Source organism: Leucopleurus acutus (assembly GCF_964270905.1).
Source record: "Leucopleurus acutus genome assembly, chromosome: 3".
Taxonomy (NCBI): Eukaryota; Metazoa; Chordata; class Mammalia; order Artiodactyla; family Delphinidae; genus Leucopleurus; species Leucopleurus acutus.
Genome location: NC_139145.1, coordinates 134,531,342 through 134,559,252, shown reverse-complemented (window position 1 = coordinate 134,559,252; position 27,911 = coordinate 134,531,342). Strand labels below are relative to the sequence as shown.

Sequence of the window (27,911 nt, the reverse complement as noted above, 5' to 3'; positions counted from 1 at the left end):
AGCGCGGCAGTCAGCGCTACAAGCCGAGCGGCGCGGAGGGCGCGGAGGGTGCGACCGGCGGGCAGGGGCACAGGAGTGTGCGCCGCCTTCGGGGCTTCTCTCCGCGCGCCAGGGCGCGGGCACCACCGCGGCCCCCTCGGGCCGGCAGCAGGCTCGGGGCGCCAGGAGTCGGGGGCAGCCCTCCGGGGCGCCGGGACCATGGCGCTGCGCGCCCGGGCGCTGTACGACTTCAGGTCGGAGAACCCGGGCGAGATCTCGCTGCGGGAGCACGAGGTGCTGAGCCTGTGCAGCGAGCAGGACATCGAGGGCTGGCTCGAGGGGATCAACAGCCGCGGGGACCGCGGCCTCTTCCCGGCCTCGTACGTGCAGGTGATCCGAGCCCCCGAGCCCGGCCCGGCGGGCGACGGCGGCCCGGGCGCCCCGGCTCGCTACGCCAACGTGCCACCCGGCGGTTTCGAGCCCCTGCCCGCCGCGCCGCCCGCCTCCTTCAAGCCGCCGCCCGACGCCTTCCAACCGCTGCTGCAACCGCAGCAGGCGCCGCCGCCGAGCACCTTCCAGCCGCCGGGCGCTGGCTTCTCGTATGGCGGGGGTGCCCTGCAGCCGTCGCCGCAGCAGCTCTACGGCGGCGGCTACCAGGCCAGCCAGGGCAGCGACGATGACTGGGACGACGAGTGGGACGACAGCTCCACGGTGGCTGACGAGCCGGGCGTGCTGGGCAGCGGCGCGTACCCGGACCTCGACGGCTCGTCGTCGGGGGGCGTCGGCGCTGCGGGCCGCTACCGCCTGTCCACACGCACCGACTTGTCGCTGGGCTCCCGCGGCGGCTCGGCGCCCCCGCAGCACCACCCGTCGGGGGCCAAGAGCTCGGCCACCGTGAGCCGCAACCTCAATCGCTTCTCCACCTTCGTCAAGTCGGGCGGGGAGGCCTTCGTGCTGGGCGAGGCGTCGGGCTTCGTGAAGGACGGGGACAAGCTGTGCGTGGTGCTGGGGCCCTACGGCCCCGAGTGGCAGGAGAACCCCTACCCTTTCCAGTGCACCATCGACGACCCCACCAAGCAGACCAAGTTCAAGGGCATGAAGAGCTACATCTCCTACAAGCTGGTGCCCACGCACACGCAGGTGCCAGTGCACCGGCGCTACAAGCACTTTGACTGGTTGTATGCGCGCCTAGCCGAGAAGTTCCCCGTCATCTCGGTGCCCCACCTGCCCGAGAAGCAGGCCACCGGCCGCTTCGAGGAGGACTTCATCTCCAAGCGCAGGAAGGGCCTGATCTGGTGGATGAACCACATGGCCAGCCACCCGGTGCTGGCGCAGTGCGACGTCTTCCAGCACTTCCTGACCTGCCCCAGCAGCACCGACGAGAAGGCCTGGAAACAGGGCAAGAGGAAGGCCGAGAAGGATGAGATGGTGGGCGCCAACTTCTTCCTGACCCTGAGCACACCCCCTGCCGCCGCCCTCGACCTGCAGGAGGTGGAGAGCAAGATCGACGGCTTCAAGTGCTTCACCAAGAAGATGGACGACAGCGCGCTGCAGCTCAACCACACGGCCAATGAATTCGCGCGCAAGCAGGTGACGGGCTTCAAGAAGGAGTATCAGAAGGTGGGCCAGTCCTTCCGCGGCCTCAGCCAGGCCTTTGAGCTGGACCAGCAGGCCTTCTCGGCCGGCCTGAACCAGGCCATCGCCTTCACCGGAGATGCCTACGACGCCATCGGCGAGCTCTTCGCTGACCAGCCCAGGCAGGACCTGGACCCCGTCATGGACCTGTTAGCGCTGTATCAGGGGCACCTGGCCAACTTCCCCGACATCATCCACGTTCAGAAAGGTAAAGCCTGGCCTTTAGAGCAGGTGGTGTGGAATGTGTTGTTCAGGCTGAAAGGGTGACTTTGACAGAACTACCATCGTCTGTTTCAGATTAATATCCCACAGGTCGGGAATACAGCAGGGATGTGGACGGCCAAGCGGTGCCCTGAGCATAGGGCGGATTGGGGGCCGGTAGCTTCCTCCTTAAAATATTTGCGGACAGGGCGCCGGTACTCTTCAGAGGAGTTTCTGAGAGTACTTTTGATGACAATGCTGTCATTTTAGAGTTTGAATAGTCGGGCAATGAGCTTCTGGAATCTGTAATCTTGTGTCTAGGGTAGAATTAGAAGGGGACCCAAACCATGTTAGGCATCCATTTGGACACTGGCAGTGTCACTTAGTCGTGGGTTTCCGGAAGTGTGGAAATAAGAGGGGGGGGGGAATGGATATCTGCAAATAAAGGTAAGTTCTGCTTTCGCCCTGCACACCACTCAGTCACTGCGTTGGTAGACGTTAGGGTCGGTTCTCTGAGGTGCTGGCTGGGGCAGCTTAGGAATTGTCTGCACAGGCTTCTTGCTTGCAGCCTTTGTGAGATGAGGTAAAAGACCCACTCTAATTTCAGGAAGTTTTAAGAAAATTACTCTCTCTAGGTTCGGTCATTTTGAGTTTGGAGTCTATTAACAGACTGAAATTAAGAACATTATTTAGGAGAATGATGCAGGGAAGCTATGTAGAACGTATAGAATCTCTGAGTATTGTGTCTGAGAGCAGTGTTTCTGGTATCCCAGTGAGTTAGCTGCCTAGCTGCCTGTCAGAGCTTGTTTTGTTAGTAGTTGTTAGAGTCCCTAACTATTGTTAAAGCACTGAAGTTTGCAGATTGTTTTTTTACAATCTGCAATAAATAAATTAGTAATTCCTGTCTTAACGTTAGTCACTAACTTCTGAGAGCATGCCTCGAGAGAGGGAGAATGGGGAGGGGGTGGAGTTAGGGAGGCAGCCTTGCCTGTGAATGTCTTCTGTTCAGTGTGGAGAGGGAAGAGGGAGTCACCTCACTGCCTTCCTGAGGTGGTGGAAACCTTGGGCCACCAGGTCTCGCCTTCAGTAATGAGATGCTCACTGCCCTGCCATGTGGGCCAGTCCCTTTACGAACAGCCCTGATCTTTGACCTATTCTTCCTGGTATTGAACTAAAACTTGCCTCTCTTGATTCTCTTTCTGTTCCCTGGAACCACACAAAATAAGTCTGTTCCTTACCAACATGTCAGCCCTTCAGACCATTGGGGACAGCAGCTTCCTTCCCCTCTGCTGCAGTCCTTCCCCTTCCAAGTATGTGACAGTCTTCTAACTTACCAAAGGGGGGGTCCTTCAGACACGTTGATCTTGGCTTTGCCCCTGATAAAATGCACCCCAAACATCTGCAGTACTAGTTTTAGTAGAGAACAGTAACTTTCTTGGCAATTTACGTTTTGTAAGTGCAGTGTAAGGCTGAATTAGCTATTTGAGCAGCCATATCGCTTTGGACCTGCATTGAAGCTGCATCTACATTCCTTATGCTTTTTTGCATAAATTGCTGTGAACCCTTGACATTTTGGATGGTGCTGGTGCAACTGGCTCTTTGAGCCTTTAATGCAGGACCTTACATTTAAATTCCATTGTGTTACATCAGTGCTGGCCGCCTTTTTAACTGTTTCTGTAAGTTTATGCAAATTGTTGGTAAGTAGTTGAAAGGGTGGAGCCAGGACAGACTCCTGCAGCCACACATGGGTGACTGGCTACTACAGGGTTTCATCCATCCATTCACTGGTTTTACTGTCATCAGACCACACACTCAGTCTTGTCAGGTGCTCTGCCATTGAAATTATTTATTAGAAAAGGTGTGATGTTTGCTCTAAGGTCTATTTTGAGTTTATATGTAGCCTGTTAAACCATATACATAGTTTATTTTTTTAACTCTAGAACTAAAATAGTTTCCTGCTGGGATTTGAGAAATTTCCTTCATTAAAACCAGTACCATTTTTACGTTGTTTAAACAATTCAAGGGCACTAAACATAATAATCTTTAGGAACTTCGGAAAAGAACACCAGTTGATATTCAACGTAGTTTGTTTCTGGGGTATCCTTGGTGTGTAACGTACAGGGAACCTGTGTCCCTAGATGACGTGTCTTTAGAATGTACTGCCATTTAAAGCTGTAGTGTGCAGTACATAAGGCTAAAAGCATTTGTTTACAGCCAGCGTTTATCAAGGATGCTAGTGCTGGCATTTTTAGGAATGCAGATGAGCTTTAGCCAGGCTAAAGCTTTTTGAACATGTTCTGGATGTTCACGTGGTTGTAAAGAGCAGCTCAAACACCTCCCCCCACAGCCCCATACACAGTTGCTGTTGGAATGAATCGTTCTTAGTCTGAGCACTTGGGGATTTTGTTTGCAAGTTGTTTTTTCCTCCAAGGCCTCAAAGTGTAATCATATCAGAGGCCTTACTGTGACTTTTGAGAGGAGAGCCAAAAAAAAAAAAAAGTGAAAATCTTTAAGCAGCGTATACAATCTTTCATATATTAAGAGACCCACATTCAGTTGAGTCAGAAAATGATTAGAAAGTGCTTTTCAATTACTAAAGCAGTTAAGAAGGAGAGTTAATTAGTTTTTTCCCCCCTTAATTCTAGGGGAAAGGACAGGAACAGTAGGCTCCTCTGAGCCCTTTTCTTATCCAGGAGACTGCTGCCATCAGCCAGCTTTCCTAGCGTCCTGAACCTGTGCTGTTCCATGCTGGGTCTGCAAGCCACGTGGGACTGTTTAAGTTAGTTAAAATAAAGTTCAGTTCCTTAGTCACACTAGCTATATTTCAAGTGTTTTATAGCTAGCGGCTACCATATTGGACAACAGAGGTGAGGAATATTTCCATCCCCGCTGCAGGTTCTAATTGGAGAGTGTCGAGCTGGACCGTTGGCCATAGTTTAACTGTCAGTCCTGTCATAAGTTTGCCCGGCAAATTGATGATCTTTTCACATACTTTCCAGATAGTTTGCTTTTTTCTTGGTCATCGCCTGGCACCTCCTCTCCATATAGACTTAGGCGATAAAAAATGGGAGGGGAAACAGGTCCTGCTAGATCCCTCTCTATAGAACTTCCCAGGCACTCAACCAGTGAGTAATATTTCTGCAGTGTGAGGACGTCCACCTGCTTTGCAGCCTGCCTTCATGTCCCATTAAGAAAATGCAACTGGTCTCAGGATGGACATCTGAGGCTGGTGAGGAACCAGCTCCAGAAAGAGGGTGGAAAACTCAGATACTCTCAAATGTGGTGGACTGGGATTTTCTGACTCTACTTAGTACTGAAACCATCGCTTAAACTTAATAATGGTTTTAGTATAAGTACTTTCTGCAAAAGTGAAAAGAGCCTTGTGTTTCCTTCAGCGAAAAGGGAATGGTTAGAATTCTGATTTTTTTCATCAACTGATGAAGTCTTAAATAAACAGACCTATTTCTGTTAATGGAGTTGAGTGTGGGAAGAAGGCAGTTTGCTGTAGTTTGAAGTACAGTAGGTGGAATTCAGAACCTGTTTGAATTTTCTTCATATTTTGCTTTGTCTTCACAGGAGTCCCTTAAATTCTTTGTTCATGGGCAGTTCATTGATCGCTGACTAAGCAGTCTACACAGGTCTTATCACTGAGCTTTGTAACCTTGTGGTCTTGATTGTCTTTTCTTGAAATGGCAGCCTTTTATCCTTTCCCTCTTTATCACCCCTGCCTGCAGTATGTCTTTATAATGCCGGCCTTGCTGAGTTTGGGGTGGTACATAGAATATATTTCACTATCAGTTTCCTAGCATATTCAGTTCTGTTTCCAAAGATACAATTAACCTCTAATATTTAATGAAGCTTAACCTGAATGTCAGTGAGTTGTGGTGGTTTAAAAGCTTTAGGCTTATCTCTTGGGGAATATTGCGAAAGGGAAAGGCTGTAATGTTAGATGATGAGAAATGTTGGTTTCATCTTTGTTTATGAATCTGGACTAGATAGCCAGAGGGAGTCATTTATGAAATTGTATTCCAGAGAAAAGGTATAAAATCATGTAAAAGTGATTGGTTGGTAAAATGTAGTCTTAGTGTGTGAAGTGAGGATGCAGAACTAGATATATAAACAAGGCAGTGCTGTTTTCTGTACTTGTAAATTAAACATGCAGGCAGGGTCTACTTCACTGCCCTCTGTAAACGTTCCAGATGGAGCCTTCTTTTGAACAGAAAACAGCCCCGGGACCTCAGGAATGGTACACCAGTAGTGGGCCTATCAGTCTTGTGGGGTAGAATTTCACCATTGTGCTTCCTTTCAGCACAGGGAGGGTCAGTCTTATGTCCCTCAGACATTAATTAAAGATAGCCGGAGTCCCGGCAGGGCACACGAGGTGAGGCTGGGCCACCGTGAGCCCTTCCCTCTCTGCTCCCCTTTCTCCTGTAGCTAAAAATAGCCCTGAGAGGGTGGTGCCAGGAATACAGAGAAAAGGTCTAATAGGCGGGCTGTTTACAAGCTCATCCTTATTTTGAAACCTCGGCTAGAAACCGAGGTCATTCATCTTTTTTGCTTTAGCCCCGTCTTAACTGCACCCATTTCTCCTCTCCCGTCCTTCCATCCCCAGCTCCTTTTTTTTTTTTTTTTTTTTTTTGCGGTACGCGGGCCTCTCACTGTTGTGGCCTCTCCCGTTACGGAGCACAGGCTCCGGGCGCGCAGGCTCAGCGGCCATGGCTCACGGGCCCAGTGCTCCGCGGCATGTGGGATCTTCCCGGACCGGGGCACGAACCCCTGTCCCCTGCATCGGCAGGCGGACTCTCAACCACTGCGCCACCAGGGAAGCCCTCCCAGCTACTTTTTAAGGAAACTTCAGTTCCAGGCCTTAATCTTTGGTCCAACTATATTTTCTTAGTGAAGATGAGGTTACCTTTGGGGCTTTTGTTATAGATGACTGAATTCCTTGGTTAAAATGTCAGCATGGGGCTTCCCTGGTGGCACAGTGGTTGAGAGTCCGCCTGCCGATGCAGGGGACAGGGGTTCGTGCCCCGGTCCGGGAAGATCCCACATGCCGCGGAGCACTGGGACCGTGAGCCATGGCCGCTGAGCCTGCGCGTCTGGAGCCTGTGCTCCGCAACGGGAGAGGCCACAACAGTGAGAGGCCCGCGCACTGCAAAAAAAAAAAAAAAAAAAAAATGTCAGCATGACTGGCCACCAACAGTCTTGGTCACGATCTAGATGGGGATACTGCTCACATCACCCTGTCATTGGTTTCTCTGACTTCTTTTTTGAGCCACGAAGCCCTCGTGAGAATCACACCAGGAAGCTCAGTCTGTTAGGCTGGTCACCACAGAGCCCAAAGAAGGCGGGGACCCACACTCCCACCCATGGTCTTCTGAGGACTCTTGGACTCAGCTGGATTTTCCTCTTTATTCAGAAGTATCCTCCTCACAGGCTCCTGTCTGGTCATCTTTGGATTTCCAAAGACTGTGTGGAACCCAAACAACCGATACAAACATGACATTTTTCTTAAACTACATTCCCTCTTTTCAGGCTGAATAAAAATCTGCTATATTGTCTCTCAAAGTGTTTTAAAACCAAAGTGTAATATCAAGTTAGATTTGATTTGCCATCAATTTATGATGATCTGTCACACACACACACACACACACACACACAGCACAATAATGCTTAGATCTGTTTAGAGAGACAGTGCCCGGAAGACCTGTACTGTCTGTCATCCCGCGTTTACAGAGACTCGATTCGTGTCTGCAGGAGGGACAGACAGGACTCTGATCCTCATGAATTTTGTTTGTTTGTTTGTTTGTTTGTTTTAAATTTTATTTCTTGGCCGTGCCAAGCAGCATGTGGGAGCTTAGTTCCCCGACCAGGGATCAAACCCGTGTCCCCTTCAGTGGAAGCATGGAGTCTTAAACACTGGACCACCAGGAAGTCCCCTCATGGAGTTTTTTGACTAGTGGCAGAGAAGCTGTGTGCCAGGTTGCTGAGAGCCCTCAGGGCTACACAGAGGAGATGGGGCTGGCCCAGTTCTGACAGGGAGCTGAGTCAGCTCTAGAGCCCCACAGGCACAGTCTCACCACTGTGGGCCAGCCTGGCATCTGGGCGACCAGTGTGTGATGTGAGCGGAGCTTTGGGCAAGCTGTTCTAACCTCTATAAGCCTTGTTTTGAATTGACAAAGTGGGAACACTTCCTCATAAGGTTATCATGAGGATCAAATGTTATGGTTCTTAGTAACTGCTCACTTAAATGCTTTATTTTTGCAAAGTAAAATGGTACCTTTAAAATGGGAGGTACTGTCCCTTAAAAGGCAATTCCAGGGATCTTATCATCCCTCCTGGTGGCCTTTTACCACCAGAATTGCAGGCAAAAGGATGAAACGCCAAGGGAGCATCGGTATAGCAGTTGAGCGTTGTATTTTAACTCAGCTGTCCTGTATTGCACACCAGAAGAAATGGTAACAGAGGAATAAACGTCAGTGTTAGTGGGGTCACCAGTTTGCTGTCGCCAGTCCCTCTCCTCCTCCAAATTACTTGTGGCCTGCACCAAGCACTGGCATTTCTGAGCTTCAGTTCCCTCATCTGTAAATGTGAGGTTCACGATTTCCTAGGTATCGTTCTGTTGGTTGACTTTAATAGCATCGTTCCTGCATTGAAAATAAAATACTCCTAAGTATATGATGAACATTTCGACATTGTTTCAGGCTAGTTTCAGTAGCGTTCTATTTGCTTACGAGACTGTGCGATCTAGTAGTGTGAAAATCCTTTATCAGTTGACGTGAAAGAAGAGTCATGCGTTTTTAGTTTGGATCAGCAAACGTGCATGCAGGGCTTGCCCTGCCAGGTGCTGCGATGTGAAAGTGATGACTACCTGGCCTCTTGCCTGCGGGCGAGAGCTCCCAGGTGTTCCGAAGCCGAGGCGAGCTGGGCGCCGGAGCAGCTTCCTTCCGACCCCAGTGAGGTTGTAATTAATAGGCTCACGAGAGAGAGAAGGTGTGACGGGCTTTTTCCCTCCTACAGACTGTACTTCGCTGTGAGTTCTAAGTGCTGTCTCCTCTCCGGAAGTAGGACCAGTCTTGCATTGTTGGTCTTGGATTTGTAGCTTGGTTAAACTCCAGTGTGGACGAGTTTTAGTCCACGTCATTTCTGCTCCTTTTCTTAGAACTTTACATCTCTTGCTGTGATGTGACTTTTCTCTTCTGATAAAGAAATTTTATGTGTTATTTAGCTGGTAGGGATACAGTGGTTACGGAGGGGAGCTTAACATCATTCGATTTATTCATGGGATCCTCTGAAAGATAAACCTGATTTTACTTAACAGATGTTTAAGTGCCCATCATAGGTCAGGCACTATAAAGATGCTAGGGTTGCATCAGTAGTCAAAACAAAGGTCACTGCCCTTGTGGCGTTTACATTCTAGCAGGGTGGAGCCACAAGGGAAAACACACAGTACGTAATTATAATGTACGTCAAAGGATGATATGTGTTAGGGGGAAAAATTAAAGTGGAACGGTTCAAGTGGGCATGGGGCAGAATGAAAAGGGTGATCGTTGAGGCCTCCCTGAGAAGGTGAGATTTCAGCCGAGGCCTGCAGGAGGTGAGGGCATTAGCCAAGCAGGTATGGGGCAGAGCTTCTCAGGCAGAAGATAACAGCTAGAGCAAAGGCGTTGGCATGGGTGTGTGCTGGCCAGGCAGGAGGAGGCCAGGTGCTTGGAGCTAAGAGGGTCTGAGTAGGAGATGAGGTCCCGGAAGGTTCGGCTTATAGGGCTTTAGAGGTCATTGTCAGGATCTGGAGTAAAAGCTCAAGTGAGAAGGGAGCCATTGCAGGTCTTGAGCGAAGGAATGATGTACCAATAGGCCTTGGAAGAGACCTAGTCCAGTTGGTGTGTTGAGAATAGGATGGGGAGGGGGGAGGGGGTCAAAGGCAGGAGCAGGGAGCCAATAATCTATTAATCCAGGTGAGAGATGATGAGACAGTGAGGAGGGGTCCCACTGTAGGTATGTTTTGGAGGTAGAATCTGCAGGTTTTCCTAAGGGATCAGATGTGGCACCTGAGAGGAAGAGGAGTCATCAAGGGTGACTCTGGTTTTTGGCTTCACCAACCCTGAGAATGGAGTTTCCATCAGCTGAGATGAGGAAGGCCGTGAGTGGCACAGAGGTGGGGATGGGCTGTCAGGACGTGAGTGTAATGCTTGGAGACTGACAGCTTCCTGTGTTCTGTTCCACATCTCCCCCATCCAACACGTGCACAGTCAAGCCTCAGGTCGAGTTCTCTTCCTTGGAGTATCCCAGCCCTTTTCCAAGTCACCATCGCTGATGGAACGCTGACTGGTGTGCCAGAGACTATACATTGCTTGGTTAGTGTGTGGGGATCGGAGTTTTTACGTTCCTCTAGTATGAAGTTCCACCGTTTTGTGCATGCGTAGTAAGTACTTAATGAATGCTTGTTGAATTAATGAAGTAGTCACTCCCGTAAGTATTTTTTGGTTGATTTTAAAATAGATTTCTTCTGTGATTCATAGAATGCTTTTGTTTTTCAATTTATATGATGATGGATAACAGGGTTTAAAAGTGTACAGGAAATAAAGATAGGATCTGGTTATGGATTATGGATGAAGTCATTAACATGTGAGCGGTTTAAACGTCTTAGACTTAAGTATCTACGAAATGACTTTCCATAATTCATTGAGACGGTGGGGAGGAAGTTTGAAAATGCTTTATGTGCCAGAAAAATTAATATTATGTACCTTAGGTTTCACTTTATATTGATTGCTGGTGTTTAAACTTGTATATCATACACTTCTTTCCTCTTCGGTAAGCCTTCATGATAATACTGAAGGTCCCTTTTGCTTCATTCGAAGCATATGATCCAGAGTGAGTGCATTCACCTTGCTGAGTGACTTGGATACACAAAGCACTGAGCGTCTTAAGCAGGAGGTCCTTGCCCTCAGGGAAGATGCAGTTCCATGAGGGAGGGAGGACGTGTGTGCAGAAAATTGAAATAGGAGGTAGATCTAACTTAGTGCCTGTATAATAAGAGTGCGTGGGAGTCAGGAGGATGGAGAGTTGCTGTCATTTGTGTTAGAGGTTTGGGTGGTAGCACTGGTTTTCCCTTTGAAAGATAATTGTATTTTGACTTTTGGAGGAACATTGATGGAAGGTGCATGGTTGATCTTGAGAATGCTTTAGGCTAGCTTTGATAAGCATATGAAAGCTGATACGCTGCAAGCCCAGGGCTCAGGTCAGTGAGGGAGGCTGACAGGGTGAGTTAGCTGTCACTGTACAGCGTGACTCATGCAGTCGTGGGCACGTGCCATGGTGTGAAGTAGGACAGAGGAGGCAGGCATGGTTAACTGTGCAGAGTGAACGGGAGAGTTCAGGGGTGGCTTCTCCCAGTCTCAGTCTAAGAAGAGTTTTGAAAAGCAGTTGGAAGTTTTCCTGGTAGGCAGAGCAGGGAAGGGCATTCTGGGCAGAGGGAACCATATGTACAAAAATCAGGGATTAAATTCTGGGTGCCTCGCACAGTCAGCCTTGGAGTGGTTGCAGCTAGCTGTACCTGGGCCCCACCCTGGATCTGTTGAATCTGAATGTCAGGAATGTGTGGCCTAGACATTGATGTTCTTAAGAAAGGTCCTCACGTGATTTTGATGTGCTGCTGGAGTTGATGGGGGGAGCATCATGGAAGATCAGACAAGGGTATTGATGTGGTCGGGCCGGCACTTTAGATGCGCAGGTCCTGGAGACAGGTGTGAAGGGTGGCTCAGGGTGGGGCAAGATGGGGAGTTCTTGCAGTGATTCAGGCAAGACATGTTGCAGTCCTAAACTGAGGCAGTGTCTGTGGGAGTGGGGAGGAGGAGACACAAGGGGCTGTGTGCCAACAGGAGTGGGGCAAGGGACAGGAAGGAGTGTAAAATGACCTGCACACTAGGGCCTGTGGAGCCATCAGTGGAGATGCTTGGAGATGGAGCAGGGGTCTGCAGACTACAGCCTGCGGGTCCAGCCCACCCAGGTGCCTGTCTGTTTATAGCACTTGAGCGAAGGATGCTTTTTACATTTTTTAAAGGTTCCATTTTTAATGGTTATATAGGCCTCGATTTTGCCTCGTCTTGCAAAGCATCAAATATTTACTATCTGACCCTTAAAGAAAATGTTTGCTGACCCTTGACTTGGAGGTCCAGCAGGTTAGGTAGCTGGTGTATGTGTAGCTGTGGCCGCCAGTTTGGACTGTTCGCTTTGTGAGCAGCGGTATTGCGGGCAGTCACATCCATTGTGTCTCATTCTGTTCAGGAGTGGGTATAGCAGCAGGGTGGTAGTGCGCCTGGACGCACAGCTGCGTGGGGCTGAGTTCCCACCAGCAGCTCCTCTCAGCCTCCGTTTCTTTGGGTGGACCATTTGCCATTTCTATGGCAAATGTCTTTAAGCATTAACTATTAGCTGTTGTATTTGTTTGCCAGGACTGCTGAAACAAGTTACCACAAACCGGGTGGCTTAAAAAAAGTAGCAATTTATTCTCTCACACACAGTTCTGGAGTCTAGAAGTCCAAAATGAAGGTGTCGGCAGGGCCACACTGCCTCCAAAGGCTCCAGGGGAGGCTCCCTCCAGCTTCTGGTGGTTGCCAGCACTCCTTGCTGTTCTTGGCTCCGGTCTCCCTCCGTCTTCACCTGGCGTTCTCCCTGTGTGTCCCTTTGTCTCCTTTTCTTTTAAGGATGCTAACTAATCATGTTGGATTTAGGGCCCATCCTAACGGAGTACAACCTAACCTAAACTAATAGATCCAAATAAGATCACACTCACAGTTTCCAGGTGGATGTGAATTTTGTTGGAGCGGGGTGGGGGGGTAGATACTATTGAACCCAGCACAGCTGTTAACTCCCCCGCTGGGTATCTGTGGGAGCTGAGGCTCAGGGACGTAAAGTGAGTTCCAGGATCACACAGCTAATAAGGAGCCAGCATTTGAGTTCCCTTTTTGCCTTGACCTTGGTCAGTACTCTTTATGCTACAGTAAGTAGTACATCTGCTAGAAAATTGAGTTTTATCCTGTAGGCAGTCAACAGCCACTAAAGGTTTGAAACTGAAGAGTGACATCGGAATTGTGATAAAAGTAGGGAACATACTTTGGGGGCTTCCTGTGCCAGGCACGATGCTTCACGTTTTATATGCATTATATCCATTTAAACCTCATGGGAGATTTTGAGGTATATTCTCTCTTTATCCCCACTTGGCAGACAGGAAGTGAGCCACAGAAACCTAACTGTGAGCTCTTGCAGGCATCCCTCAGTGAGTGCAGCCTGGTCCCCAAGAAGCTGCTCCTGTGGGCTGAGTACAGGCCGGCAGAGGCTTATTAGTAGACCAGGCTCGAGGCGGGCTTTGAAGTTTTCCGTCTGGGTGACAGAAAGTAGGGATACCAGGAATAGAAATAGGCAGGTTAAGAAAAGGAGAAGGATTAGAGGGAAAGAGAAGAAATGGGGCTGAAGGGAGTCTTAGAAATCCTATTTTCTGTTTTTTTAAAATTATACTTAGTTATATTGACATCTGTGATTTTCACAAAAGCCCACCTATTGCCTGCAGTGAGACATCTTTAAAAACTAGTAAATGTCAACATGGGTAATCTATAAGTTTTCATGCTTTTTGAGTTGTATTTCATGTCTATCTTAAAATGATATATTTCTAGCTGCGTTGTTTTGGCTTCAGCTGGTTATTTACAACTAGTTCAGGAAGTCCAGATGTGGCCAGAGTAAAGACTCAGAGCCAGTGGAAACCTGGTCCCTGCCAGTGTCAGGAAGCAGGAAAAGCCCAGGGTCAAGAGTGTTCCTAAGTTTACAGCAGCTGATTTAGAAATTGTCTCCAAAGCTTAGTGATTATAAAGCCATGTGAAGTTCCAGTCATAAGGGCCACAGCAGACGGCACTAAGGAAAGCGATTAATGCTGGGCTAGCCGCTCACCACTGGTACCACCATAGCTTAAATAGCAGTTGGTTAACACCAGGGTTTACAATTACAGTTCTAAAGTTAAAAACTAGACATTATTTGAGAAGAATACTTGAAAGAAAGATTCTTTGAAAATATTACTCTAACTGTAGTACGAACTGCAGCCCTCTCAGAAGCAGTCGTGGCAATCAAGGATCCTGGCTTTGGGCGGGTAACTCACATCTCCCTGGTTTCCATTCTAAAGGGCCGGTGCCACCTCACTCTCTTCCTGCCCCATATAGAGGGGCCTATCTGTTTAGCAGCTTCTATTAGATTTATTTTAGCTTGGGCCTCCCTTTATCTTCCTGGAAAAAAAGAAACTAAGGTTTACCTTTGGTTAAAGGTAGTTTCCAATGTTCACTTTTCTCTTAGGTACATGTATGTTTTGTTGTATGTCAAAGGTCATTTCAATTCAAAGTGCTGGCAGCTTGCGAACATATCTAATGCCGCTTTATTTGTACAGACCAATATTCATGCATGTATATCAGGAAACAAAAGAATTAGGAAATTAGGAACTGTGAACAATGGACCTCAGTCATCAACTGTATTCTCTGAATTTAAACCATTATATGGATTCTGTTTTATAACATCAGTTGTTTTTTCAAGTTTTATTGTATGTTCATGATTATCAAGGATATTCTTTCTACCTTATATTATTATGATTTTCTGGGTATAAAGCCTTTAAGAAAAAAAATGATACATGCTTTTCTTATTCTCAGATTTTAAAGTCTTTATCTATGTTTGCTTGGCCATAGGCAAATCAACATTTTCACCATTGTATCCAGACGCTGCTGAAATAAAGACACTGTTTTGCAGAATTCTCTTGAAATTATCACCCTAGTATCTTTATCACAGATTTAATATTCAGTATCAGCTGAAACATAAGAACGTTTATTATATGTAAAATTTCCTAGCGATGAACAGCCTATTTTACCAAATGAGCCACAAGAGATACAATCATGTGATTTCCCTCTTCATTTTTGGAACAAGGTGAGCTGTGTGAATGTATGTACATAGTGAGTAAAAGTAATCAAATGTTTTAAGATGCGGTGCACTCAAGTGAATGCTTTCATTCATACGAAATGTCCTTCTGCCCTTACACTTGTGGTGATTGCTGAATGAAGCTGTAAGGGCTGCTTAATTAGGATATAATAAGGCTTTTACCTAGAACAAACGACTTCTTGTACCTTCAGGACCAAACCAAGCCTAGAGGCTTGAGTTCTTTAAATGATTAATTTTTTCATTATCAAGCAACCACGTTTTTGTTGTTATTGCTTTTTGCAGTTTATGATCCTTGTCCCGAGAGCCTCTTCCCTCCTTTTAAAATGACTCAAAAGTTCTCTTTGTGAATTGAAAGTGAATCTTAAATTAATTATATCTTTGCATTTTGATAGTTCTTGGCTCTAAGGACACTTAATCCCTTCAAAAAATTGCTATCACTGTCTTGAGTTCAGTAGTACTATTCGTGCCCTCCAGAGTTTACTAATGTGGTCCAGATCTGGAGCCCACTTAGTAGGATGTGATTCAGGAATAGAATTTTGAGGGCCTGGAGGCAGGTCAGGGGTTGCTTATCCCTGAGATGAGGCTTCTGGAGGGCTTGGCGTGGCGTGCTGTGTACCGGGGCTGGTCCATGGGGCTTTGAGATCTCAGGGAGGAGGCAGCCCCCATCGGGCAGGTACAGGGAACTGCTTGGGCTGGGAAGTTGGGCAGCCCAGGTTCATGTGCAGCTGACACCTCATAAAGTTGCTTACCTTGTCTAAGTGTCCTGGCCACCTCTGAGAGAAGAAAACGAGACCCCGCGAGGTGCAGACCACAGCTTTTGCATAGAGCAGGTGCTCACGTGGGACTGTTTTGCCTGGATGGACGGCCGTCCTGTCTCTGTTACGTAATGCCAGCCTTTGTTTTTTGAGCCGTTTTACTCAAAAAAAAAAAAATCAAAAAGTAAATATTGGAGCAGAGAGGGGAAGGAGGAATCAACAAGTGGGTGGGTGGAGACCAAAAGGAGGAAGGAAAGGGGAGGGGAAAGAGTTAATGGGGAGTTAGCAGGGACACAGAGGGGTGGGTACCAGTGATGAGAGGATAAGAGCAAAGTAGGCCACATTGACCAAATTAGCATTCTCTTTCAACATTTTACGCATAGGAGGGAATGAAGAAAAACAGGTCTAGTCCAGTCTCAGGCAACTTCTGCGCAGCTGTCCCTGTGCCCTTCAGCCCGTCTCCTGTTCTGTCCCTCACACCAAAGTCTGGGTTTTCTGGGGCAGGGCCCTGGGAAGACAGAAAATCTAGTTAATGTTTCTGGCACAGTCATGATTTCAAAATTAAATAAAATGCTTGCTTTTTTTTTTTTTTTTTTTAAGGGAGAAAATGTAGCTTTTGGATCCCTGTTGCTTAGTGACTGGGCCTTTTGTATAATTGGTCTGAGGAGGGACAAAGCATACTGAGAATAAGAGATTTGGTTGAAGAAAGGAAGGCAAAGTTCAGGTGCAGAAACTGGTGGGTTGGGAGCGTTTGGAGCAGCCAGCAAGCCCTGGGGGGCCTGAGGGAGGTGGAGGAGAGGCCTTAACCAGGGAAACTGAAAGGAAGCTGGACAACTTCTTCAGCTGAATTTAGGGCCTCCCTGGTTAAAATGCCTGAGGCATTGCAGTGGTTTTTTGCCCCTGTCTAGTTTTGCTGGGTCAGAAGTTGCCAGGAAAGTGCTTTCTGTCTGCAAATCAGAAGCAAACGATACAGCAGAGTTTAATGTAGTGTGACTGTATTTGCTAATGTGCTTTAGTTCAGCTGGTAGTGGGTTCTTAAAATGTGCTAATTGACTAGATGACACCAGAGCTTCACTGCTCTCATTTTAGAAAAACCAAAATGGCAATAAAATGCTTCCTAAACAGTTTTACTGATGTACATAATTTAATGGCATGCTGTATAAATAACATGATGCTTTTGAAAATGGTGCTGGGACTTCCCTGGTGGCGCAGTGGTTAAGAATCCGCCTGCCAATGCAGGGGATGTGGGTTCGAGCCCTGGTCTGGGAAGATCCCACATCCCGCAGAGCAACTAAGTCCGTGCACCACAACTACTGAAGCCTGCGCGCCTGAAGTCCGTGCTCCACAAGAGAGGCCACTGCAATGAGAAGCCCGCACGCCACAATGAAGAGTAGCGCCCGCTCGCTGCAAGTAGAGGAAGCCTGTGCGCAGCAATGAAGACCCAACACAGCCAATCAATCAATCAATCAATCGATCAATCAATAAATTTAAAAAAAAAAAAGAAAGAAAAAATGGTGCTGACTTCCTGGATTGTAATTAATCTATAAAATGAGTTTGTTTGAGTTTGAGCCTTTTAAGGTTATAATATTAATGAACTTTGTCATATGATTGATTTCTTTATGTTTTTATGTTCACCACAAACGTGTAATATTCCTCTGAAATTGAGTGCATGCGGATTATGAGGCAGGATGCTCATTCCAGCCTGAGCATGCTTTAAAACTGTGCTCACACTGTAAGATACCAAGCAGATGGTAGGAGAGGGCTGGGAGTGAATTTAGGACATGAGTTCTGCTGGGGTTGGTGATGGTGAAGCAGGCAAAGTGCCTTTCTCTGAGACTGGGCAATTGCGATAAGTATACAGATGAACGTGTTAGGAATTTTGCATGTACAGAGTCAGCTAAGAATGCCAAAGGAGTCTGGGAGATTTTGTTAATAGCAGGTCCTAAAGCAAAGTTGAAATACTGGTTTAGTTTTCCTTTTACCTCTCCAAACATGGAAAAGGAAGGACCCTTTTCAGCAGAGTGGAGCAGAGGCCCTGCCTGGTATGTTAAGTGGGAAGTGGCAGGGCTGGCAGGCAGGTAGGAAGGGTGGGTTCTTTGCCAGGAATTAGCTGTGGGACTTTGGACAAGTCACTTAGCCTGTTGTTAGAGAGACTGAGAAAACTGTACCAAAAACTCATCTAAAGCCCTTATTGTGCATTAAAAAGAAAATCTGGGACCCAACTCTGCCCTTCTCACTGAGGAATCAGCTCTCCTGGCTTCCCCAGTGGGTGCCTTGCCAGGACGGAGTGATGGATGAGAATGAAGTCCTCAGGGTTCCTGCTCCACCCTTTGGAATAAAGGCTTAGGGTGATCAGTTCCTGGGTGAACCTCTATCCTGTGGAGAAATTTAAATAATTTGTCCAGTTGATTTAATAATTAGATTGAGTGCTCAGCTGAAGGTTCCCTCTCAGCCTGTAAGCCTTTTTAGGAGGGGCTGTCTCTGTGTTCCTTTCAGCCACCCTCTGAGGAAGAAACACCTGAAATGTGTCCAGCTCAGCCTGGTGTCCTGAACGGGAGCTGGGTTGCTTTTGCCTGTTTGGAAGCAAAGTCATGGGTGTGGTGGAAATATATTGCCCCACTTTCATTACTACTTTTTCCTGTACTTCAAATACACTTTAAGAGTTTATTTTCAGTTGTGTAACTTGGGGAGGCTGAACCATTTTTCATTTGTTACCTTCTTGTTATTTTGTCTTGTTATTTTTTTTTAAATGAAGAATATAATACTGCTCTGTGTTGTCAGCCCCTTCTTATTTAATGTCAGAATTTAATACTTGCCTCCACCATTTTCTTTTCATAGTAAAATCTTATTTTGCCCATATATTATTCCATATAATGTCTGTCTTTTAGCCCAAGAGACAGTTTTACAGTTATGTACTTAGGTTCCCATTCTAAAATGTGTTTCCCTCTGATCTCTCCTATTTTTAATTTTCTTTCATTTTTTTTAACATCTTTATTGGAGTATAACTGCTTTACAATGGTGTGTTAGTTTCTGCTGTATAACAAAGTGAATCAACCATACATATAAATATATCCTCATATCCCCTCCCTCTTGCATGTCCCTCCCACCCTCCCTATCCCACCCCTCTAGGTGGTCACAGAGCACCGAGCTGATCTCCCTGTGCTGTGTGGCTGCTTCCCACTAGCTATGTGTTTGACACTAATTTTCTTTCATTTTAAAATCACTGCCCTACCCGTGAGTGTTATGGGGACTTCTGTTTAATACAACAGCAACTACTTTTCATCTTAGGCTTTATTTTATCATTTCTCTCCCTTAATTCTTTGTTTTTCCTTTTCTGGTATGAAAGCAAGATAGCAATGTGATGTTTATGAGAGGAGAGACCTGGCAGGGGATAGATACCTTCTAAATTAGCCACATAAAAAGTACAGGTTTTGAAAACCCTTGCCTGTTTTTTTATCAATTGCATGATAAAAATGTGTGTTCCCTTTGCTCTTTAGATTCTGGGCCATGGTTTTAGCTTTTATTTACACTCCTCTTGAGTTTGGTAAAAAATGCAGTACGGCTGAGAGAGTACTTAAAAATATGCTGTAATGCTTTGTTACAACTCTACAGCTGGTTATATTGTACCTCTGCCGTTGTTTCTTAAGCTACAAATTAATTTTTTAAGCTATCTTAGAAGTAGCAAGTCTGTAGTGATCTAACTCTGCTCCAGTAGTTTTCTTTCTCCAACTCTCACTCCTTAGAAGCTAAACCTGATTGAAAATGTGGCTATCTCTGCCTTCCTTGTGATACTTAATATTTTAAGTATGAAAATATGTGAAGCATAGAAGTGTGTACAGATAATTCCCAGTTTGAGAATCGGCAAACTGCGAGAGTATGCCATTTGTGACAAAACCCAAGTGCTAGTTCTATTACTTAAACTATTTTTCTTACATCTAAACCAATGTTTGTAATATAATTTCTATTGGAAAAGTATGTACCCACTTAGATCTTGAGAGAACCCAGAATTTAGAAATGCAGTGGGTAGAAGGGGGGTAAGAGGGAAGCTTTAGGGAAACTCCAGAAAGTACTGGATTGGCCAAAAAGTTTGGCCAATCTTCGTTTGGGTTTTTTCTTAAGATGTTACTGAAAACCCGAGTGAACTTTTTGCCCAACCCAATAGTTCTGTTTGTCAATCCCCAAGTGTTTAAACACCCATGCTGTTTGTTCAGATGGATAGCTTGAGCTGTTTAAAGGATGTCACTTTTTTTTTCTTCCTGTTCACTCTCAGACAGTAAACCAGTTAATTAACTTCCATAATTAGCTTTACTGAAGGACTTGACTTTACCTTTCTCATAAGAAAGCAAACACGCTAAACCCTTAGTGTTTAATGTATAGGAAGTGTTAATGTATAGTGTTAAAATGTATAGGAAGAACTAACCAGAGGATTGTAAGGTGAATATTTAAAAGCAAAATGGTTTTCTTCTTAAAGGAAATAATTTTTTAAACTTTGAATAATATTTTACAAAAGATAACTTCCTTTTTGGGGGGTTTGGCGTTGAAGGTCTTTGGGGTTGTCATCCTGAACTTTAACAGCCAGCTGCTTAGAGAAGAACTGGACTGCTCTCTCAACTCAGGAACTCTTATGATTTTTCAAAAAGTATATTGCTGGGACTTCCCTGGTAGTGCAGTGGTTAGGAATCTGCCTGCCAATGCAGGGGACACGGGTTCGAGCCCTGGTCTAGGAAGATCTTACATGCCACGGAGCAACTAAGCCCGTGCGCCACAACTACTGAGCTTGCGCTCTAGAGCCCACGCGCCACAACTACTGAGCCCGCGCGCCTAGAGCCTGTGCTCCGCGACAAGAGAAGCCACCCCAATGAGAAGACCGCGCACCGCAGTGAAGAGTAGCCCCTGCTCGCCACAACTAGAGAAAGCCTGCGCGCAGCAACAAAGGCCCAGTGCAGCCCCCCCCTCCAAAAAAAAGTATACTGCTATCAGCCTGTTTTATTGTTAATCATTTTTGTTCTGAAGGTGGATCTGGGGGAAAATCAGTTTAGCTACATTTTAGTTAAAAGAGGTTGTTGCTGTTGTTATTTTAAAACTTGCTCTAAATTCGTGGGTCCCGTTTTGTGGAGACATGATCTTCTTTGATTACACCTAGCACTCACTCTTCTACCAGAGTTTGTACGTTCATAGAATGCTGTTTGATACATATGCTGCCTTGTATAGATTTTTAATGGTTTCAGGCATGTAAATCTTGTCACATCAAAAAATAGTCCCTAAAATAGGAAGTATGTCTCTTCTTAAAAAACATATCTTATATCTCCTCCTATTTCCTTGCTACTTGCAATCCTGATGCATTATGCTAATGGATTTGAATTGCATTAAGTGCGTTAACCCAAAATTCCAAGTAAAATTGGCCTTTGGGTGCTTACTCTCCTCAGTATTTTTTTCTGTCCTTCCTAGTTCGCAAAATAATTTTTTGCTGGGATGTCCAACTGCACTAGAGCAAACAAAGGCAAAGCCCATCCAGGGGTTGTATGTTACTGTTTTTGGTGGTAGTTCTTAATTTATATAACTTTCCAGTAAGATCTAAGTCGGGGGGAGAGAGGCAGGGGAAGAGAGGCCCCCCTCCCCCATGTAGGTCTGAGCTTACATTTTCAAAATAATGAAATATGTGCTGCTTTTTCGATGTTTTGTGGCATCCTAATCATATGCTACAAAGATAAGAAAATCAGACATCTTATAAATATTAAAATCAGACATCTTATAAATATTAAAAGGCTTTGCAGGTACAATTAGTGAATTGAATTAGGTTCGTAAGATTCCAGAGGGAAATTTTCAAAACCTATATGGTTTATTTTACATACTCACAAGGTCTTCTGACTTGCATGTTAGAATAAAAGTCCGGGACCTGCAAGGAAGGTGGGAAGGGAGAAGGGCAGTGCGGGAGCCCCAGCTCTGGGGCAGGGGGTGGGGAGGCCTGGGGTCAAGGGGAGGAGAGGGGATAGCTGATCCTCAGTGGCCCAGCCCTTATCCCCTGCACCCTGCTCACCAGCGCCCACCTTGCTTTTTTGCCTATTCAGGCTCCAGTTTCTTTTCTGAATATTTGTAGTGTTTGCTTTGAAGTCACTGTACACTCAGATCCCATCTCCTCTGCCTCTTACTGGGTTACCGCTGACTTTGAGGCTCGAAGAGGTTGGGTGGCTTTCTCAGTTCCCTTGTCATAAAATAGTAGTAATGTCTGTTGCAAAGTAGCAGCAGGGTGAGAGTTGGTACACGGAAAGTGCCTCGCCTATATTGTGACTATTTTTGGCTGCTACCATTTACTGTTATCTACGCCTGTTCCCTGCCTCTCGCCCTTCCTCCACCCTTTGTCCACAGCACTGCCTGGCACGTAGCAGGCCCTCCGAGCATTTTCCCTTGTGACACGATCACGTTATCGTGGAGAAAGCCATATTCAGCTCCTATGCAGAATTCTGTGCTTTGTGGTCCTGTTTCACTTCATGTCATGGTTGTGTGCTTGTCCTCAGTGTGCTTTGCGAGGTGATTCCCTCGAGAGCTTCCGGAGGGTGGGGACTTGAACATTTCTTGTGAGTTTCTCCGTGTGCCAGCTCTGTGCTCTACACTAGACCCTCCATAAATGTTGGTAAAGCTGAGATTCTAGCCCCAGAGCCCAACTGTTTGGGGCTGTGTGTTATTTAGTAAATAAACTTACAGTTGGGAGAAAAGTGAGACTTAAATTCTCGGCTCCTTTAGTATGTACACTCAGAAAGCTTAAAGGTGTCAAATGCCAAAAGGCCTTCAGACCTTGCGGAGATTTAATACTTGTACTGTGTCCAGGAGTTTTGAAAATGTATGCCGATATGATTCAAGTTGTGAAAACTTCAGTCTTTTTCATTTGTAAGTTGGTTTCATGGATGCACGTCTGCAGTCTGCAGTTCTGTGTAATAGAATGTCATTTCTGAGAATATGGCGATCTCATCTGGAGTCTGACAAGCTGCAGGTTCATTGACATTGGCACAGCTCAGGGCCAGGTTTCTGAGCTCCTCTGTGCTGGACTCTAGTAACTAGAACAAGTAATACCTGCAGCATATTCGCAGGACAGGCCACAGCTGCTGCACAGCTGCCCGGGGGTTTGCGGGAGCAGGGCACTGGCGCCTGTCCTCTGTGTTCGCACGGTGGGCCCCGCACCTCGGCCCCGAATCACATGAACAGTCAGATCTCCTGAGACTTGGCTCTCTTGACTTCTTGTTCTCACTCTCAACCATTTGAAACATAAATTTCATATTCTCAGCCATCTTTTTGAAATATTTTTCTTTTCTTTTTTAGTTTTCTGTCTCATGCTTTCCTGGTCTCTTCAACTTCAATTTTTACATATAAACCGGGACAGGACACTTGTACAAATATAATGAACATAAGTTTGCTACAAAAAATTATCTTCTCTCTCTGAGGGGGAGCGCCCTTTCTCTGTTTAGTATTGAGACCACAAGCAGGCAGGTTTCACTGCTTCCCGAGTCCCGTCCGCCATGGGGAAAATGTTAACAGCGCTGTATTTTCAGGGCGATGGCTTCTTAGGGGAATGGGTGAAGGGTCTTCCTGTAGCTCTGCTAACACGAACGGCATCTCCGCTGTGTGGTCACAGGGGAAGCAGGGCATTTTCTCTACTCCAGGGCTCACCTGCTTTTCAGGTAAAGATCTTCTTTAGAATAAATAAATGAAAATATACATACATACATACGTAGCTATAACATTTGTTGTCGGTGGGTTTTAATTTCTCGGGTCTTTGAGCTGTGCCAAAAAAAAAAAGACGCTGTTTAGGCTCTAAGCGCTGTATTTAATACTAGGTTTACTCTATATTATTTTGTAGATTTGAAGAAATTTAGATATAGGGCTTTTCCCCTGTGTATTTCACCATCAGCTAAAACTGAACATTTCCACAACAAAGTTGCTCAGCTTTCCCACTGCCTTCTAAACAGGCTACCTTCCCCCCCTGTAGCATCACCATGTCCGCAGACCTCCAAGCCAGGTGCCCTAGACGTTTCTCTCTTTCATCATGGTTTAGTAGAATGGGTGCCACATGGAGTCAGGTATTCTGGATTCTTGAGCTGGCTGTGCTCAAGTGATCTGAGCTTTATCATTTTTACGAACCCATGAATAGTCTTTATTTTTCCTACCCCCTAAGCATCCTCAGCCTTTTGTGTTTTCATATGACTATGCTTCTAGGGGAGGGTCTGCCCTCATGTGGCACCTGCCACAGAGACCGTGCTTTTCCCTCCTCCTTGCACACACCCTCTGGTGAGACATTTCTTGACTGGAGGCTATGACACCTTCTGGCTTCATTCCCAGATCATCACTAGGGCAGACTCAAAACTCACTGATCTTTACAGCTCCTAAAGAAAAGGAGGCGAGGGACTTCCCTGGCGGTCCAGTGGTTAGGACTCTGAGCTTCTAATGAAGCTCAGAGCACGGGTTTGATCCCTGGTTGGAGAACTAAGATCCCACATGCCACGTGGCCAAAAAAAAAGAAAAGAAAAGAAAGAAAAGGAGGCAAATTTTTACTTCACAGGGCCATTATGCTGCAGGTACGGGTCTCCTGATAGAATGTGGAGTCAAAACCAGGCATGCATGCAATATTCTCCCCTTTATAAATGTCTCTCTTAATATATGCATATATAATGGTGTCACACCTTTTCTCTTAAGAATGTTAAAACTGCAAAGTTGCTTAGTTTTTCTTTTTAGGGACAATTCCTTGGAGTTTGATATCTGTCGTTTATAGTTTCTCTGCCTGCAAGAGATGAAACATGCTATAGCTACTTGGTCAATGGCAAAAGCTGGTTTTGATAACTGAAGTTGCGGCAATGGAGGTGTTTTCAGAAACTTTACCAGATTTCTTCTTTTTTAATAAGTGATTATGGTCAACCCTTTAAACGCCAAAGGACTTTAAAATAGTTCAGGCAAGTATTTATAATGCCCAGCATTCTGTTTACTATGTAGCTGTACCACTGGGATACATATATATTTTTTAATTAATTTTTGTCTTAACTACAGGAGCTCTTACCAAAGTAAAGGAGAGTAGGCGACACGTGGAAGAAGGGAAGATGGAGATCCAAAAGGCTGATGGCATTCAGGATCGCTGTAACACTATTTCTTTTGCCACTTTGGCAGAAATTCACCACTTCCATCAAATTCGAGTAAGAGACTTTAAATCACAGATGCAGCATTTCTTACAACAACAAATAATATTTTTCCAAAAAGTGACGCAGAAGTTGGAAGAGGCTCTTCACAAATATGATAGTGTTTAATGACTGGAGGTTGGATTATGGACTTTTTTTCAGCTCAAGGATAATTTCTACAGCAGAATAAAAACTGCTATGAAAGAGCTATTGCCAACTGTCAGCAGTGGTACAAGGATGGTTTTGTGTTCAACTGAAACTCGGCTGAATATATAATTATGTAGGAAAGAAGCAGTTAATATGGTTATATAATAGAAACAGTACCACACATTGTAACTAAATTATACTATGTATGCCTACACTACCATTGTAACTTTTGGAATAATGATTATACTATTTGCCTTATTGCTTTTTGAAGTATGGGTATTTTAGTGCATACTTTGTAGACCTCAAAACCCATGAAGGGTCTCAAAGAAGCTGGCTGGATAAAAGCCTGCTGCGGATGCCTTTTTACTCTCACAGATTGGGATTACCTAAATTCAACTTATTCTCTGTTTACAAACTCCAACTAGAGCAGCTATGCGACTTTGTGCCTTTAGACTCTTGGTTTTTTCATTTCTCCACCCCCCCACCCCCTTTTTAAAGTAACCACAACTTTTCTGACTGAAAGAGTGAAAGGCCAGTGCACATAATGACAAACTGCTGGGAACCTCCTGTTGATGCTGGGGGCGGGGTGGGAGGATCAGCTGTCATCAGTTTGCCCAGCAAGTTTTGTCTCCTGATACATGCTGGTGAGCACAGTGGAGGGACACGCATGCTCATCTTTGGATGTGGTGTCTGTTAGGGAAGAAAACGGTGCCACTCTGTTCCCTTAGATGCTACAGTAGCATAGCCTCTTCACTCAAGTGTCCTGGAAACTTGGTGTGGAGATTTCATCGAACATGTCTTATAACCCAGAGAAGGAGTCTAATCAATTGGAGACACGAGCACAGAATCAGTGACAACACACACTCGGTTTTAATTCTAAGGAGGGTTTTCTTTTCTTTTCTTTTTTTTTTTTTAGCTTGAAGATTTTCTTTTAACATTCAGTGTAATTTTTGTTTTGTTTTGTTTTGTTACTGGATCTACACTGTTAACTGATGGAGACTCCACTGTGATTCACTCGTTTACTTATCAAAAACTTTTCAGGGATGTCTGTAAAATTCAGTGTTATACGTGATGAAAAGTAGTGTTGGTTGATCTAAGGAGGGACCAGAAATAATTTCTACTATTCCAAATGCTGACGGAAAAAAGTAATTGTTTTTGTTTCTGTTTTTAAGTATTGATAAGCCCCCAGAACATTTAACCTTAAAAATTACCTTAAGTATATTCTTTTATTATTATAAGGGAAATACGATGGCTGATAAATACCAAAACGATTCAAAAGCAGCTTAATTTAAAAAGCACAAAGAGATTCTGGTTAGAAATGCCAAAATCTCAATGTTTTTATAGTTGCTGAGCTCAATAATGTGATTCTTGAGTTTACAGATTTAAAAACTGTCACTGAAAGGTTAAAGTATTTACTGTTTTTAATGAAGTCAAACTTATGCTGCCTCAGAAATCCCTGGGTATAAAAATGGTAACATAGAAGTAAAGAGGTCAGTTTGAAATGCTGGTGAGTCACATTGATTAAAGAAAAGGGCCAATTTGCAGATAGTCATACAAAGAGAAGGTTATTGAAATGATTACTCAACAGCACATTTACTCTAAAAAGTAATCTCACATGGGTTGAATTTTTAAGATCAGAGTATCATAATTTTGATCAAAATTTTATACCTTAGGTAACTTAGAGCCAGATTTAACATCATGTGGCTTTGTCTCTACTACCAACATGTGGAACTGTAACCAAATATATTGTTCTTTAAAAAATAACTTTCTCTTGTTGATTGCAAAATACAGTTCTATAAACAAAACCCATATATATATATATGTGTGTATATATATATGTGTGTGTATATATATATATATATGTGTGTGTATATATATATATATATAAATGTTAATTTTATTGCAGAAGTTTGGAGATTATAATGATAGCATTTAATTTAAGTTTGAGTCTGTATTGGACAAATAAGCACTATGCTTTTCAAATGATTGGAAAATCAGTTTTACTTGCCTCCTTTTTTGGCAGTGGTTTGATTTTGTTTGTTTGTTTAAGTAAAAATCACTAAACTTTGCAATGGTAGCATTGAAATTATCTGAGGTGTCTTGTATGATTGTGCTTTGGCCAGGGTGGACATAGCTTAAATTATAAAAACTAAAGATTAAAGAAAAAGGAAGTATAAGTTCATGCTGCCTATTTAGAAGAGAACTTTCATCCTTCATAACTATATAACATTATAATGCCACTGATTCATAAGGGGTTTAAATTAATTCTGTGGGGTAGGATACCGGAATTATTAGTGTTCATTTTCATCTAAGATCTTTATATCTCTAACGTTCTTGGTCCTATTGAAACATTGCAGTATACAAAAATACTGCAATGTTAATACCCAAGAGAAAAGCCATCATAATGTGTATGCTGGTCATTATGATCAGTGTGGTACAGTTTTTTAAAATAAACTATCATGCCCTTCATGCCATTATTTGTCTTTATTTCTATAATTTATACTTCAGATATATGATGTATTTAGAACAGGAGGGCATGCACTTGAGCTTGGCTTTGCTATTTTAATTAGAGACAGAGTCGTTTATATGCCTCAAGTCTAATGCAGCGAGACTGGTTCTACAGCCGTGCATTGCAACCCTGTTTCTCTTCTAGGCTTTTGTATCTGAAGGTACAGTGTAAAGCTGGAATAAGGGAACACATTTGAAAATGAAACGGAAAGTCAGTGCTCCTTGGCTTGAATAGAGTCATAATTGGGATTTTCTTAGGCTTCACTGATACAGTCGTCTTAGATTTATTCATGACAATACAGCAGATTCTTAAATGCCGATTTTTAATTGTCTTGAATTTTGCTGCTGTTCTCATCATTAAGGACTTGAAAAAATGTTTTAGTCTCTCAAGTCAAGCATGTAAAGTTTATTGTATAAACTTTTAAATGTCACTCTTTCCTAAGTTCATTTTTTCTATTCATTTACTAAGCCATTTTTTCCATTTATGCCTTTATTTCCTCAGAATCGAATACCATGTCTGATACTTTTAAATCCATAAGCATTATCCAGTTTTCTCATT

The 27,911-nt window shown here is 44.7% G+C and overlaps 1 protein-coding gene across 1 annotated transcript; it reads left to right on the top strand.

Moving 5' to 3' along the window:
• Nucleotides 1-81: 81 nt before the first annotated feature.
• SNX18 (sorting nexin 18) lies at nucleotides 82-27,377 on the top strand. The gene is made up of 2 exons (XM_082835774.1): nucleotides 82-1,822; nucleotides 24,573-27,377. Exons 1-2 carry the CDS (start codon nucleotides 199-201, stop codon nucleotides 24,824-24,826), a joined length of 1,878 nt encoding a protein of 625 aa, XP_082691900.1. The 5' UTR covers nucleotides 82-198; the 3' UTR covers nucleotides 24,827-27,377.
• Nucleotides 27,378-27,911: the final 534 nt, after the last annotated feature.

What these genes read in the sequence shown, in the direction of transcription:
- SNX18 (XM_082835774.1), top strand. Translation starts at nt 199, where the DNA reads ATGGCGCTGCGCGCCCGGGCGCTGTACGACTTCAGGTCGGAGAACCCG. An exon ending in CATCATCCACGTTCAGAAAG is followed by an intron (nt 1,823 to 24,572) that starts GTAAAGCCTGGC and finishes TCTTAACTACAG; the next exon opens with GAGCTCTTACCAAAGTAAAG.